Source organism: Nicotiana sylvestris, chromosome 7 (genome assembly GCF_000393655.2).
Source record: "Nicotiana sylvestris chromosome 7, ASM39365v2, whole genome shotgun sequence".
Classification (NCBI taxonomy): domain Eukaryota; kingdom Viridiplantae; phylum Streptophyta; class Magnoliopsida; order Solanales; family Solanaceae; genus Nicotiana; species Nicotiana sylvestris.
Genome location: NC_091063.1, coordinates 108395552 through 108413074, shown reverse-complemented (window position 1 = coordinate 108413074; position 17523 = coordinate 108395552). Strand labels below are relative to the sequence as shown.

Sequence of the window (17523 nt, the reverse complement as noted above, 5' to 3'; positions counted from 1 at the left end):
ACTTGAGGTGCCTACTACTATTGCACTAGCCCTTTAGGAGACCCTTGCACAGTTTATGAGCAAGTTCAGCACTCTAGCTCAGGCAGGGTTGATTCCTCTTGCTCCAGCCACATCTCAGGCCAGGGGAGGAGCACAGACTCCCGCCGCCCGCACCCCAAAGCAGCGGGTTCAGGTTGATCAGATTCTAGAGATTATACCGATACCACATCTAGCCCACAGCCTTAGGGTAGGGCAGCAGTTTCAGAGGATGAGCAATGTAGACTCGAGAGGTACAAAAAGTATGACCCTCCAACATTTAATGGTCTAGCGTCATAGGATGCCTAGGGATTTCTGGAGGAGTGCCACCGTATCCTCCACACTATGGGCATAGTAGAGTCGAGTGGGGTTTCTTTCACTGCCTTTCAGTTTTGAGGAGCAGCCTATTAGTGGTGGCGCACTTATGAGTTGGACAGTCTGGCTGAGGCAGCTTACATTACATGGAATCAGTTCTCAGACATGTTTTTAAGAGAGTATGTCCCTCAAAGCCTCAGGGATGCATGGCGGTCGGAGTTTGAGCAATTGCGCCAGGGTGCTATGACTGTTTTAGAGTATGCAGTCCATTTCAGTGACTTGGCTAGACATGCACTGGCCTTGGTTTCTACAGTTCGAGAGAGGGTCCGTCGGTTTATTGAGGGACTCATTCTCAGCATCAAGACTAGCATGGCCCGGGAGTTAGAGATGGATATCTCGTATCAGCAGGTTGTGAGTATTGCCAGGAGTGTGGAGGCATGCTTGCTTGGGATAGGAAGGAGAGAGAGACCAAGAGGTCTCGAGAGTCTAGCCATTATTCTAGTGCCCGTACCCCAGCTGTAGTTCGTCATGGTACGAGTTATATGAGTTGCCTCGTTCATTCAGCTCTTCCAGTTGCCAGTGGTATTCCAGCTCCTCCTAGACCTCAGGATCCTTATTATGCACCTCCAATATCTAACGTGCCTCCTGCACGGGGTTCTTTTAGCGATCAGTCCAACAGACATGGACCGAGCCAGCCATAGCTGCCATGCCCTCTTAGAGCTTGTTTTGAGTGTGGCGACACTCTCCATATGGTGCAGGATTGACCCAGACTTAGGAGGGGTACACCTCCACAAACTTCTCAGCCATAGCGTAACCCAAAGGGTTCCTAGGCTATGATTACGGCACCAGCTGCTACTCCACCTGCTTAGCCAGCTCAAGGTGGAGGTCGGGGAGGTAGAGTTCGCCCTATAGGGGGAGGCCAGGCCAGATACTATGCCCTTCTTGCTAGTACAGAGGCTGTTGCTTCCAATTCTGTCATTACAGGTATTGTTCCGGTTTGTCATAGAGATGTATCAGTTCTATTCGATCCAGGCTCCACTTATTCCTATGTGTCCTCTTATTTTGCCCCACATTTGGGCGTATCTCGATATTCTTTGAGTTTCCATGTTTATATGTCTACTCCTATGGGAGATTCTCTTATTGTGGACAGCGTGTATCGGTCGTACTTAATTACTCTTAGTGGTTTTGAGACCCGAGCTTATTTATTATTACTCAGCATGGTAGATTATGATGTTATCTTGTGTATAGACTAGTTATCTCCCCATCGTGCTATTCTTGATTGTCATTCCAAGATCGTGACACTGGCTATGCCAGGTGTACTGCGATTAGAGTGGAGGGGTACCTTAGACTACACTCCCAGCAGAGTTAATTCTTTTCTTAAAGCTCAACGAATGGTTGAGAAGGGGTGTGACGCGTATCTAGCCTATGTGAGAGATGTTAGTATTGATACCCATATAGTTGAGCCAGTCCCAATAGTGAGGGATTTCCCTGATGTGTTTCGGGCATGCCGCCCGACAAATATATTAATTTTGGCATTTATTTATTGCCGGGCACTCAGCCTATATCTCTTCCTCCTTATCGTATGGCCCCTCCTGAGTTGAAGGAATAGTTACAAGAATTGCTTGATAAGAGCTTTATTCGGCCTAGTGCGTCACCTTGGAGTGCTCTTGTCTTGTTTGTGAAGAAAAAGGATGGTTCAATGCGTATGTGCATTGATTAATAAAAATCGGTATCCTTTGCCTCGTATTGATGACCTATTTGATCAGTTACAGGGTGCTCGAGTGTTTTCCAAGATTGATTTGCGTTCAAGTTATTATCAGTTGAAGATTCAGGAGCCAGATATCCAAAAGACTACTTTTAGGACTCGGTATGGTCATTATGAGTTCCTTGTGATATCATTTGGGCTGACCAACATCCCAACAACATTTATGCATTTGATGCACAATGCATTTCGGCCTTATCTTGATACTTTTGTCATTATGTTTATTGATGACATTGTGGTATACTCCCGAAGTTGGGAAGATCATGAGTAGAACCTAAGGACTAAGCTTCAGACCTTGAGAGAGAAGAAGGTATATGCAAAGTTCTCAAAATGTGAGTTCTGTTTGGATTCACTAGCATTTTTGGGTCACGTAGTATCGCGTGAAGGGATTAAGGTGGATCCGAAGAAGGTGGAGACAGTACAGAGTTGGCCCAGACCATCCTCAGCTACAGAGATCCGGAGTTCCCTTGGTTTGGCTGGATATTACCGCCGGTTTGTTGAGTGATTCTCATCTATTGTAGCATCCATGACCAGGCTGACCCATAAAAGAGCTCCGTTCAGGTGGACGGAGGAGTGTGAGGAGAGCTTCCAAAAGCTCAAGACAACTTTGACTGCATCTCCGGTATTGGTATTACGTTCAGGTTCGAGGTCTTATACAGTTTGCTGTGATGCATCATGAGTTGGCCTCGAGGCGGTGTTGATACAAGACCGTAGGTTGATTGCCTACGCATCCAGACAGTTGAAGGTGCATGAAAAAAACTATCCTGTCCACGACCTTGAGTTAGCAGCTATTTTTCATGCCTTGAATATTTGGAGGCACTATTTGTACGGTGTCCCCTGTGAGATCTACACTGATTACCGGAGTTTGCAGCATCAGTTCAAGCAGAAGGATCTTAATTTGCGTCAGAGGAGGTGGTTAGAGCTGCTTAAGGATTATGATATCACCATTTTGTACCACCCTAGAAAGGCCAATGTGGTGGCCGATACTTTGAGTCGCCAGGCAGAGAGTTTGGGGAGTTTAGCATATCTACCAGCAGCAGAGAGGCCCATGGCGTTGGATGTTCAAGCCTTAGCTAGTCAGTTTGTGAGATTGGATATTTCTGAGTCGCGTCAAGTGTTGGCTTGTGTGGTCTCTCGGTCTTCTCTTTATGATCGTATCAAGGAGCGTCAGTATGATACCCCCATCTGCTTGTCCTAAAGGACACGGTCCTGCACGGTGATGCTGGATGATGGTACATTGAGGATGCAGTGCAGACTATGTGTCCCTAATGTTGATGGTTTACGTGAGTTGATTCTTTAGGAGGCTCATAGCTCGCAGTACTCTATTCATTCGGGTGTCGCGAAGATGTATCAGGACTTGAGGCAACATTACTGGTGGAGGAGGATGAAGAAAGACATAGTGGAATATGTTGCTCGGTGCCTAAATTGGCAGCAAGTGAAGTATGAATATCAACGACCGGGTGGATTGCTTCAGAAGTTAGAGATTCCAGAGTGGAAATGGGAGCGAATTACTTTGGATTTCGTTGTTGGACTCCTACGGACTCAGTGGAAGTTTGATGCAGTTTGGGTGATTGTGGATAGGCTGACCAAGTCAGCTCATTTCCTTCCTGTGATGACTACATATTCTTCTGAGCAGCTGGCTCGAGTTTATATCCATGAGATTGTCAGACTTCATGGTGTGTCGGTATCTATCATCTCTGACTGAGGTACATAGCTTACATCACGATTTTGAAGAGTCGTACAACATGAGTTGGGTACTCGGGTGGAGTTGAGCACAACATTTCACCCTCAGACGGAGGGACAGTCCGAGCGCATTATTCAGATACTTGAGGATATGCTCCGTGCATGTGTGATGGAGTTTGGAGGTTCTTGGGATCAGTTCTTGCCACTTGCGGAGTTTGCCTACAACAACTGTTATCAGTCGAGCATTCAGATGGCACCGTATGGCAGAAAGTGTCGGGCGAGGCTAGATTATTGGGTACGGACTTGGTTCAGGATGCCTTGGAGAAGGTTAAGGTGATTCAGGATAGACTTCGCACAACCCAGTCCAGGCAGAAGAGTTATGCGGACCAGAAGGTTCGCGATGTTGCATTCATGGTTGGAGAGCGGGTCTTGCTCGGAGTTTTGCCTATGAAAGATGTTGTGAGGTTCGGAAAGAGGGGAAAGCTGAGCCTAAGATTTATCGGTCCCTTTGAGGTATTGCAGTGAGTTGGGGAGGTTGCTTATGAGCCTGCATTACCTCCTGGCTTAGCAGGAGTCCATCCGGTATTTCATGTTTCGATGCTCTAGAGGTATCACGGCAATCCATCTCATGTGTTGGATTTCAGCTCCGTCCAGTTGGACAAGGATCTATCCAATGTTAAGGAGCTAGTGGCTATTTTGGACAGGCATGTTCGAAAGCTGAGGTCAAAGAACATTGCATTAGTAAAGGTTCAGTGGCAGGGTCAGCCGATCGAGGAGGCGACTTGGGAGACCGAGCAGGATATGTGCAGTCGTTATCCTCATCTTTTCACCACTTCAGGTATGTCTCTATGCTCATTCGAGGATGAATGATTATTTTAAGAGGGGAAGGATGTAACGAACCAGCTAATCGTTTTGAGAGTTATAGGCCCGATCCCCTATTAACTGCTTCCCCCGTATCTATTTCTGTTATTATTATGACTTGCCGCGGGGGTTTCGTTTTGCTTTTTGGAGTGTTTTGGGACACTTAGTCCCTAAACGTAGGCTTAAGACTTAGGATTTAGACTGTCGATTCCGTTAGCTCCGTTGGTGATTCTGGGCTTAGGAGCGTGTTCGGATTGCGTTTTGGAGGTCCGTAGCTTATTTAGGCTTGAAATGGCAAAAATTGATTTTTTGGAGTTTTGGATCGGTAGTGGAATTTTTGATATCGGGGTCGGATTCCGATTTCGAAAGTTGGAGTATGTCCGTAATGTTGATTATGACTTGAGTGCAAAATTTGAAGTCATTCAGACGTGGTTTGATAGGTTTCGGCATCGGTTGTGGAAATTTGAAGTTTCAAGTTCTTTAAATTTGAATTGGATGGTGATCCGTGAATTCAACATTGTTTGATGTGATTTGAGGGCTCGACTAAGTTCGTATGGTATTTTAGGATTGGTTGGTGTGTTTGGTTGAGGTCACGGGGGCCTCGGGTGAGTTTCGGGTGCTTAACGAATCATATTTGAACTTTGGGAGTTGGCAGATTTTCTGGTGTTTTTGTTGCAGACCATTCCTTCATCGCGTTCGCGAGAGGAGACTAGTGTTCGCGAAGAGGACTTTGTGACAGGTGAGATTTTTGTGCTTCGCGTTCGCTCAATAGGTAGACGGATGGTACTTCATACCAATTCTAATAGTTGAAGGACAATTTAGACTATTTTCATTATATTAAAGATTTGTATACCGGTGAAAAAAACATAAAGAATCTTTTGTGTTAAATTTTTTGTCAATTATTTAAATAAAATGTTCCAAATGAAGCAAAGCTGTCGAGAATTCGTTCAACCTTATTGGCACTAACTTGTTTTATTATTCATTTACTTTTTTTATATTCACTAGTTAGTATTGAGGTTTTAACTATTATTTTGGTTGTAGTCAAATCAAATAATTACCCGTTTTATTTAATTTTCCCTTTTCCCTCTTCTTTTATGCAAACCAAACAATGAGAACAAAAGCATAATCTTTTACCTTCCTCGCATTTATGTTTTTTAACCTTTTCTTTTTGTCTGTAAGACTATAACTATCATTTCTTCTTAAGGAAAGAAGAAATAGAACCCATTATATGGACAAGAGGGGTTGCTCTAATGGTGAGCAACCTCCACTTCCAATCAAGAGGTTGTGAGTTCGAGTCTCCCCAAGAGCAAGGTGGGAAGTTCTTGAAGGGAAGGATATCGGAGGTCTATTTGGAAACAGCCTCTCTACCTCAGGGTAGGGGTAAGGTCTTCGCGCGATGTGAGATAAGAAATATATATAATTAGTTCAAACATCTATGTTATAAGTATCCTTTGTAGTCTAAAAATTCTTTGAAATGCTAAAATTATTAAAAAGCAGATATATAAGGCTATATATAAAACAGTAAGAGAAACACATACTTATCTTTTATATAAAAGAGAAAGACGCACAAAATAGGAAAACAAACAATACGAAGAAACACATACTTGTCTTTTTATAGTTCTTGTCAACATTATAAAAATGATTGTAGTGCAGGTAATTACTTGGTCGGCCAATCCAAATTATGTTAGAAACAAACTCTATGTATAACACATAAAACTGTACTGAGTAAACAATATATATAAAAAACTTGTAGAAAATAATACATATTATTCAAATAAATAAGATAAAAGAAACAGTCAAGAATAAATAAAAAACGATACGAAATTACAAATCTATTAAGTATATCATTTGTATTTTTTCAGATTCCATCTTGAATGCATGCCATGTAGCACATTAGTGGAAAAATGATTGTTAAAGCGTAAAGGAAAAAATGAGAACAAAAGATAAAATATTTTTTTCTTTTTTATAGCTTTTGGTAGTATGATTCAAATGTTTTACATCAAATAAAATGGGAAACCCGCTATTTTAACACTAATCAACAAAGTGATACCAAAACACAGTGTGTAGAGTGTAGACTGAGAAATTTCGCTAGTTAAATTTGAATAAATATCATGTAAAGAAATCCTCATCTCTGTTATACATGGATAGAGCTATTCCACCGGAGTTGCAGAAAGGTTTACAGTGAAGGAAAAAAACATTTTCTAAATGGATTAGGACAATATTCCTAATCATAACAAATTCAGAGTAGAGGATAAATACACATGTAGCATTACAATTAAATAGGTACAAAACAATTAAAGGAATAACTTTGTCAAAACAAATTCTGAGTCTTTCAACTCCTTGAATAACTGTTTTAATTGCTGATATCGATCTCCATAAATATGTCTATATATACATATTGTTCAGACTAATCTGGTAGAAAAGATGGAAAAAATAATTATACAACTTATCATTTCTTATGTCCAAATGAACTAAATAAGGGATGACAACAACAAGTATAAGAATCAACAATACCTGGGACATGTAGATGTATGTTTGGCCAGAGAAGTGTTTGTCGAAAGATCATAGTGCCATAGTTTTCACATACTATTTTCAGGTAAGTCTTAGTTTAGAGATGCCATCAGCCAGGAAAAATAAAGCAAATACTTTAAAATCACCATTTTGAACCTTTATAACTGTTCCATTTGAGCTTTTCCAATATATATTAGTTAAACCCCTACCTGCATTATGGGCATCGGTTTGCAAAAGCATCAGTTACATAATGTAATACCAACTTTACTTACAGATTTATCATGTTAAGCCACCAAAAATTTTCAGATCCTCCATGTTTGTCGGATTAAGAAAAGAAAAAAGAAACCATAAAGACCAACGTACAATGTAGAGACACCAACGATCGGACAGAACAATGTAGAACCCGCAATAGCACCAAATCACAACAGATAGACCCAAAATTAAACAAATCAAACCAACATTTCAAACGAAACAATAACGTAGGTAAAAACTATGAAAAGTCCAATAACAACAACAAATCGTTCTAAGCACAAAAGACCTTTCTTTTGGAATAATATAAGATTGACAATCACTTCAACGAACTATGCTCTATTTGGTACATTTCACAATTCAGTTTCAATATTTAGAGTAGTTGTGGAACCCTCTTAAACTGTTCCGAAAATAAATAACAAAAAAATGAGTAAAAACAGACAGAACAATTCATAAAGCCAAAAAAATACTTGCAAAATCATGAACTCTCCTCTGATTTTTTGGGACTCCGAATCCGAATCGAAAGGTTGCTACCATTTGCTCCAATTTGCCTTGTTGAGTTTGACGTCTTCTATTTGGGGGAGAGTAGTGTGTTGTAGAAAACATATATCCAAGGGACGGTTCTTTTATCAGGCTTTGAGGTAACGTCTTGGACTCCCCAGTAAAAGACGTAACGGTTGTTTATTATTTAATACAGAATTTTAGACTTTTTAATAGTATTGATAATTGAATGAAAAAGGAAGTAAAATGCAAAAAAGAAGAAGAAAAAAGATAATTATAATTGCTGGGCAGACAGAGGTGCCACATCACCTAACTAATTTCCAGCTTTATATTTATATATAGATGCGTATAACTACGTATAAAATCCAGCACAACTTATTACAATATTTAGTTGGTGTTTTGGTCTCCGTATAAAATCTTGGACAACTTATACATTGATTGGTGGGTGTTTTGATTTCCGTATCAACCCTTGCACAACTTATACAATGTTTGGTAAGTTTTTTGTACTATATAAAATAGTTTTTGTATTATAGGCTGATGAGAAACTTCATTTATGATTTTATGTGAGATAGAATGCGAAATAAGAATATGTGTATTAAATAATACACGAATTAAATTAATAAATGACAAAAATTACCCTTTCACTTTAGATTTTAATTCCTTTTTTATTTTTTTATGTGCATTTAATACATGTATTAAGATTTGAGAGTTCGATTATATTGCATAGTGAGTTTTATATTGATAGAATTCAATTATTATTTATTTGAACATATACTTCAATGGTTTATGACATTGACAATTTAGAATAGCTTTCTACCTTTCATTTATGTGTATATATATATACTAGTTTCTGTGCACGTTTGTTGCGCGTGTGCCCAATTAGCGATTAATATAAACTATTTTGTAAAACAAAGTAAATATCACTGACAATGTATGTGACTTATAAAAAAAAATTAAAAAAAAATTTAAAGTCCTCGAAAATAAGAGTGATGACATATTTCTATTAATCAAATTAAAGATGCACAATGATGGTGGTGGTTAGGAATTGTCCTAACCAATATATAGAACAAACAAAAGCATTATATAGAGTCAATTACCAAATGAAGAATGATATGTATCATTCTTATATACATTTGTGCCAAAAAAGGACGAATCACCTGAGTGGGTTTCTCCATTGCAAGCTTTGACCGACAACTGCTACTACTTGATGCTACACAACAAAGTCTAAGCAATCCAAAATCTGTACTCAACATCAGAGAATGAACAAAAGATTATACATTCTACTTAATCTGCAAAATATATCTAAAATTAAGAGTCGAAAGAAATAACAAATTAAAGTTCTAAACAGAGAATGAACAATGGACTTTAGTAAATTGAAAAACATGTGGTAAGTAAGGCAAAAAAAAAGATCAAAACATTGTTCATGTCCACATCAAACAAATTATATTTAAGAAATTTTTTGGTTATGCCTTCTAAACCTCACCTGTGAAGATGTTGCTTAGTTAGTCAACTTCTCATAATCTCTTCCGTGTTTTGGAAGAATGTCTCTAAAAAATTAAATTTTGTTCTGACCAGTAACATCACCTGATCATACATATAGTGAATCGTATGGTTTTGTATTCCACTGTCTAGCTTGATTTTGTGCTGTATGATAGTCTTACACTCTTACCGGTGACCTACCATTAGAATATGCATCTCCTCCTTGGCAAATTATCAATTGACTGAAAAGCTTAATTAGTTAACAACAATTTTTAGTTTACAAATTTATGATGAAAAGCCAATCAACTTGATCTGAAAGAAGAGGTAGAGTGACAAATTATGATACCAGACCCTTTGGAATTGAAAGATAACATGAAGCAAACCCGACGTCGTTCAAGTTCTTGAACTTGACGTTTCAATTCAACTATTTATTAAATCTAACACCCTTTATCATGCTCGTTCAAAGCATGTAGGATAACATATGAAATTACATATTTTTTTTTTTGTATATAAATGTGGAATAGTTAATTTGATTGTAAGGATAAAATGTCACTCAGCTATTGTTGGGTAAATTTGTAAATTAATTTCACCCTAAAAGGCTTCCCACTTATAATATAAAATATAATATAAATGAATATGATATGTGGAACTAATATGTCATACAACAATTCAAGCATTCAAAAAGAATAATCCTTGCATAATAACCGCATAACTAATCCCTGCATAAACAATCCCTCCGTGTTTTCATTTTTTTAAAAACAAACGTCAGCTTAATGCTTTCCTCCGTTTATCAAAGTATCCAGCGACATAACATTATATCGTGACATTCAAACATGGGATCCTTCTTACATCCAAATTTGTTTAAAATATAGACCATCAATTCATAAGCCAAGATTCATCTAATGGCTTGACAGATTGAGTGAAAGATGAAGAGTCCGTGCGCAATCAAGATGAAAGAAGATGAGAAGAAACCAGACAAAAGATTGAGCTTGAGAAACTATGAACTGTATATAATAAAGAAAGGTAAACTATCACAATTGGACATCCCCAAAGGCCGGACGTTTTAGTGTATCACTGCACACATCCCCGAAGGAGGAAAAGAGAAGGAAAGAAACGAAGCACACTCTCGTCTCTTCCTTTAGTTAACACTTGAAGTAAGACCTACAAATTTACAGGTAGAAAAAGCTATGATTTTCTCTTTCTCAGTCTTCCCATATCAAAATCCATAAGCCTTGTTGATGACGACATAGGAGAAGTTGCTGACAGACCAATGGATTCAGGAATATCCAGATCAACTCTCATAGAAGGGCCTGTTATTGCTCGTTTAATATCAATCTCGCTCAGCTGATGGGCTTCAGTTTTTACTTTGGCAATCTGAGTCATGTCAGATAAGTAAATAGGTAATACCTTAAGCTGTCACATTCACAACCCATTTATCAGATAAGATAAGTTTCAGAATAAAAAGTGTAGAAGCTTTTACCAGTTCAATGTGGTGACAGGACGAACAAGCATCAGCAATTCTTTTTTGTAGATCTTCTACTTTCTTTGTTTGGTAATCAAGATTCTCCACTTCATTCCCTTTCTCACCCAGTTGCTGGTATAGAGCTGCACAAGAAAAAATTAAAAATCAACCAACTAAAATTACATAAAGGCACCAAGAGAAGGGATTTAAGAAATTTTTGCCTTAAATCAAAATAATGTCCGGCAAGAAACTTGTACTGGCAAACTGCACTCTCTGTAGCCACATCTAACAACATCAACCTACCCTCGAAAAGATGAGTGATGTACCACAGTGCAATTATATTAGTGAATCTCAGGCCAAATTATTCCTGCAATATATTTTTGCAGAAAACAGCAGGACTTGCACGATTTCTTTGACTTTGAATGACTTCTGGAGTACTCCATCCTTTATTGGCATCCAGAATAATATCCAATTCATTGAGGACACTTACCATAATACAAGAAAACTATATGGGTTTACTTTCGCTTTTCGCAGTACAACTTTTCCTTTTCTACTCCTACAAAGATGAAGAAAAATATGTTTCTCTCATCTGATAATAAAAAAAAATTTTAATCAATGTTGAAAACTGTACCAAGTCAAAGGACAATTTACTATTGATGTAAATTAGTGTAGTATAGTTGCGGTAAGAAGAAGATGCTCCAGAAATGTGCCATTGTGTTTGATAGCTTTACAAAGTTAGACTGAAAGAAATACTCGATACTTCATATTATATAACGTCTATGACATAACATGATCATTTATTCATTATCAGACTGGAGGCCGAGTTGGGTAACTAACATATGCCCAAGTCCACTGAGTATGCAATCTTGAAATAGAATGGGAGGGGATGGAATTGCAAACAGGGCATACCTAAATTCATTCAGTATATAAGTACTAATATGTGAAGTGCCTCATGTTTCTTCAATTTTTTGTTGTATCAATACTCTTCAATAACACCACCACCAGTATGCCTCAGTTCCAAACAAGTTGGAACCAGCTATATGAATCCTTGTTGATCAGGTTTCTTTATTTAAATTTATCTCAGGCCAATAATACACAAAACATAAATAAAAATAAAAAGTACTAGAAATTCTCTATATTTTCTACTGGCATACAAATATATAACAAGACTGAAAACCCCTATCAAGCATAGGACGTAAAGTAAATGTATTAACACGACTAAAGCATATTCCTAACTAATTGGTAACGCCTATATATATATTTTTCTTCTATTATGTCATCTATCACTAAGTTTGCTTGGATTCTAAGAGATTGTAGGTCTTTCGAGACAGCTTTGAGATAACTTCCTTCCATGAAATTTTAGGTCTACCTCGTCCCTTTTAATTCCTTCATTTACCATGATCTCATACTTACGAACCAGTGCATGACTAAACCATCTTAAATGTGTACTTCTTGCACCTTCTGAAAAATGTGGCCATTTTTTAACCTTGTCTAATCATGTATGACAATACATCCATCCTAACATCCGCATCTCCACAATACTCATTTAGAGAATGTGTTGGACTTTAGCGGATAACATTCACTTCCACACAAAATTTCTGGCCTTATAACTATTTTATAGAACTTATCTTTAATATGCATCCTTTTATCACATAACACTCCAATAGCACTTCTCCACTTTAACCATTCGACTTTGATTCTATGTGTAACATTGTCCTCTATCGTTGTGATCTCTTGGAACGAGCCTATATATTTGAATTGTTTACCGTTAGGCATCTCAATCCAGTCTAATCTCACCTCTAAACTAGCAGTGCATATATTCAGTCTTATTTCTGCTTATCCTAAGAACCATACTTACTCTGTATAGTGCTTCTCCATAGTTCAACCTTTTGGTTGACACCTTCACTGGTTTCGTCAATAGCACAATATCATTTGTAAATGGCATACACTATTGGAACCCATCCCGTATACTGTTGGTTAGCTCATTCATAATTTGAGAGAAAAAGTACGGGCTCGATGCGGATGCCAAATGTAAACCCATGGTTATGGAGAACTTCAAATCTCCTACTACATTCTCATGCTAATGACTACTCTTTCATACAATGTCGTTTATGACATTTATATATTTAATATGAATTGCTTTCTTCCCAACATCCACCAAACGACCTTTTTTAGTACTCTATTGTATCCTCTACTAGGTCGATCAATACCATATGTAAATCTTCTTGCTCTCATGATAATCCTCCATCAATATTCTTATCAAGAATATACCCACCATTATAAATCTACCGGGCATAAATCCAAACCAGTTTTAGCCACCATTGTAAATCTACCCGGCATAAATCCAAACCAGTTTTTTATCACTCTTGTTGTGTTCCCAAGTCTATGCTCTATCACTCTTTCCCAAAGTTTCGTGGTGTGACTCAAATTAATACTACGATAGTTCGCACAACTTAGAACATCTCCTTTGTTTTTAATAATTGGAATAGGGGTTACCTTTCTCCACTTATTGGGCATCCTACCATTTCTTAGTATAGCATTAAAGAGCTTGGGGTAAGCCATCCTACTCCTAGGCACTTCCAAACCTCTATGGAGTTACCATCTGGAGCACAGGCTTTGGTACTCATATTTTCATGCCATCTTATACTTCTATCAACCTTATTCTACTAGTGTAGCTACAGTGTCTACCATGCACATAGAGATCCAAAAGTTTATCCTTGTGGTTCAAGTCGAATAGTTGATCAAAATAGCCTCTCCATCTCTCTGTGGCCTCATTATCTCCTGTCAACACTTGTTGAGAATCTTTCTTTAGTAACTATCTTAATTTAAGTTCTTACTTCGCTTCTCTCTCAGTCGTGCTGGTTTAAACATTTCTTTCCCCTTTATCGTGTCCATGATTTTGATACATGCTATCTAGGGCTTCCTCTTGAGCTATTTTAGTAGCCTTCTTAGCTCTCTTATACTCTTCAAAAACTTACCCATCTTCTGTTTCTGGTAAGTTCTTATAGCACTCTCCTTGACCTCTAATAACTCTTTGCACATCCTAATTCCAGCGCTAGGATTCTCGTGGTCAAGGTTCCTAATCATTAGCCGCACCAAACACTTCACAGGATGTCCGCCTCCCCCCTCAAAGTTTCATGCTCCATCCTCCCGTGGTTTTCTTGAAAAACTAACTAGTTAGCACGCTTGAATGCGCACCATCAAATTCTCAGTTGTTTGCAGGCCGTCTCCTTTCTCACTCTACTCATATGCTTTACATACAAAACCACCAACTTATGTTGGGTGGTCATCACTTCTCCTGATATAGCCTTCTAATCCATACATGTTCTATCATGTCTTCTAGTAGGATAAAATCTATTTGATTATTATTACCCCCACTCTCAAATTTTATCAGGTGACAATCAAGATACCCTTTGATTAAATATTTATTTCAATTATCAAAACAAAAAAGAATATTTTTCTATCACCTTGAGGTATCAATTAAAGGGGAAATTCATGAAGCATGCACAATTCCTCCACCATCAAAAGAATGACAATGGGGTAGGACAAGAGATTACTAGCGCGGGGCTAGTGAACCACAACCAAAATTTTAAATGGAACATGGTAGGACGCGTGCAGATTCGAGTATATATTAAAATTACATAAGCTTCAGATAAATACATTTTAATCAGCGTGTTAGACAAGAAAAAGTGGTGGGACGGATATTGAAGTTAGAAGTTGTATCTCTTTCTTCTCTATTCTTTCCCCTCTAATATTTCTGATCATGCTATCCTTCGTCCCTTTGAATCCTTCAAATCATTTGAAAAAGTTATTTTTATTATTATCAGGGGGTATTTCTTTTTTTCTTTTTCTCCTCCAAGAAGATCAGAACTGAAAATGCTTGGTTCATTTAATTTTTCTTGGTATATTTTTTTAAAATTAGCAAAAAGAAGAGGAAAAGCATGAACTAAAGGATTGCCTATCATATTTCTTTTGGATGCACATTGACATTAAGAACTTTAAGCCTATTGGTTTGTGTAACACAATCTATAAAATCATTACCAAGATCATAGCCAATAGGATTAAACCCTTCCTTGATAATATTATTAGTCCTTACCAATCTAGTTTTCTAAAAAATAGAAGGGCATCAGACAATGCCATTATTATTGTTGATGACATAAGTAAATAAAAGTGTGCTCTCTCTAACAGCTTAAGCGTTTAGATGAGATGGTCACACACTTCAATATGGTACAAGATTTCCTGGGTTCGAGTCTCACCGCTATCCAATATCAAGAAGAATTTCCACGTGCTTGGCTCATCAAAAAGAATCAAGCCCATATGTGAAGGGGCGTGTTGAAAATATAATTAAGTAAATAAAAGGTGTTCTATGAGATGGTCAAACACTTCAATAATTATCAGCTTATTACTCATTTAAAAAAGAAGACAGGTAGAAATTCTATTTGATCCTAAAGAAAGACCTTGAAAAAGCATTTGATAGACTAGAATGATCTTTCATCTACCGAATGCTTCACTTATTTAATTTTCTTGAAAAAATGTCTAGACTTATTATCTCTTGTGTTACAACTAGCTCTATCTCCATTCTTATTAATGGAGGTCATACTACTTGCTTTAATCCTACAAGAGGAATCCGGCAAGGGGATCCCATGTCACCATATATTTTTATTTTGTGCATGGAGATGCTTTCACATAACATTTGCCACTAAGTCGATATTGCCAAAAGGGATCCTGTAAAGATTAATACTACTGGTCCAGAGATATCTCATTTATTCTTTCCCGATGATCTTACTCTGGTAGCTAGGACTAACAAAAAGACTGTCAAAATTATTCAGCATTTGCTAGACCTTTTCTGCAATTTTTCGGGGCAAAAAATCAATGTTACCAAATCCAAAATCATTTTCTCCAATAATTAACAACAAACCCAGTGGATTCTCACAAGGTGTGGGGACGGTAGGGTTTACGTAGACTTTACCCCTACCCTGGAAGGGCAGAGAAGTTATTTCCGTTAGACCCTCGGCTAAAGAAAAGATGAAAAGAAGCAGTGACAACGAATAATAACAACAAGAAGATATTAAGAAGATCGAAGTGAAATATAACAATCAAATAATAGGTAGTGATAGCGATCTAGGAATAAAAAGGTACCATACTAATACTAAAACCACCGGTATGGGAAAGAAAAAGTAAAACCTACTAACCTTGTACTCTGATCCTCAACCTCCACACCATCCTATCAAGGGTCATTTCCTCGGTAAGCTTAAATTGTGTCATGTCTTGCCTAATTACCTCTCCCCAATGCTTCTTTGACCTACCTCTATCTCTCCTCATACCCACCAAGGCCAACCTCTCACACCATCTAAATGGAGTATTTGTGCTTCTCCTCTTCACATGCCCGAACCATCTCAGCCTTGCCTCCTGCATCTTAGCCTCCACGGGGGTCACTCCCACCTTTTACCGAATATCTTCTTTCCTAATCTTATCTAACCCGGTATACACGCACATTCATCTTAAATTCTCGTTTCAGCTACTTTCATCTTCTAGACATAAAAGTTCTTATCTAGACAACACTCCGCTCCATACAACATAGTCGGTCTGACCACCCCTTTGTAGAACTTACCGTTTAACTTTTAGTGGCACATTCTTATCACACGGGATACCAGATGCAAACCTCCATTTCATCCAACTTGCTCCGATACGATGTGTGACATCCTCATCAGTCTCTCATTTTCTTGTATTGCTAAGCCAAGGTACTTGAAACTCTCTCTTGGGATGACTTGTGTACCTAGCCTCACATCCATGTCCGCTACCTGGGTCACACTGCTAAACTTACACTCCAAATATCATGTCTTGGTGCTGCTCAACTTGAAACCGTTAGACTCAAGGATCTGTCTCCAAACCCCCAGTCTCTCGTTAGTACCACATCGCCTCTCGTTAATCAGAACTATGTCATCTGCAAATAACATACACCATGACACCTCCCCTTGAATGTGTTTTGTTAGTGCATCCATTATTTTCTCCCATAATTGTCCTAATGATTTAAGGAATTAGACTGTCTTAACAGTTAAGGAGAGTAATTCCTTTGAAAAATGTCTTGGCTTTCCTATCCTGGGCCAAAAGCCTAAGGCTAAAGATTATCGGTTCATCATTGATAATATGAGGAAAAGACTTGTTAGGTTTTTTTTGGTAAGATGAAGATTTTATTAAAAATAGTATCAAGCTGATACTGTAAAAATACAGAGATACTGCTGGCATAAAAACATCAAAATCCTAAGTGGTCTAGCATGTTCAGCATATCATGAAAATTTATAACATTTTCATCTTTCCAGTAGTACAAATAATGTAAACAACTATATTTCACATATTGCAGTTGCTCCTTCTTGCCTTCAAAACACCTATTATTTCTTTCTTTCCATATCGTCCAAGCTATGCTAAGTGGAATATCTCTCCGAATCTTCTTTAAGATGCTTCTGGACATCCAGGTTCCCAACACTCTAATAGATTCCTGAATTTCTTAGGGCTTGCCCAAAGGATGCCAAAGTTAGCTGTGAACATGGACCACAACTGCCAAGTAAATTCACAATGCAAAAAGAGATGGTCCACCGATTCACAAGCTTTCTCACACAAGTAACATCTGCTTTACATTATCCAACCCCTTCTCATCAAATTTTCTTGAGTCAGGCATGCTTCATAT

At 38.0% G+C, this 17523-nt stretch overlaps 1 protein-coding gene across 4 annotated transcripts in view; it reads right to left on the bottom strand.

Moving 5' to 3' along the window:
• Window positions 1-10365: 10365 nt before the first annotated feature.
• Window positions 10366-17523, bottom strand: part of LOC104212255 (sister chromatid cohesion protein SCC4) — a 72446-nt gene continuing 65288 nt past the window's right edge. For 2 of the 4 annotated variants that reach the window (XM_070150808.1, XM_070150809.1), the window contains exons 12-13: window positions 10857-10981; window positions 10366-10750 (exon numbers count right to left, since the gene is read on the bottom strand). In XM_070150808.1, the coding sequence (XP_070006909.1) occupies window positions 10562-10750; window positions 10857-10981 (314 nt within the window). In that variant the 3' untranslated portion in view covers window positions 10366-10561. Of the gene's footprint in view, window positions 10751-10856; window positions 10982-11059; window positions 11395-17523 lie in introns of those variants that run through there. The other 2 variants (XR_011400978.1, XR_011400977.1) reach the window with 2 other exon arrangements.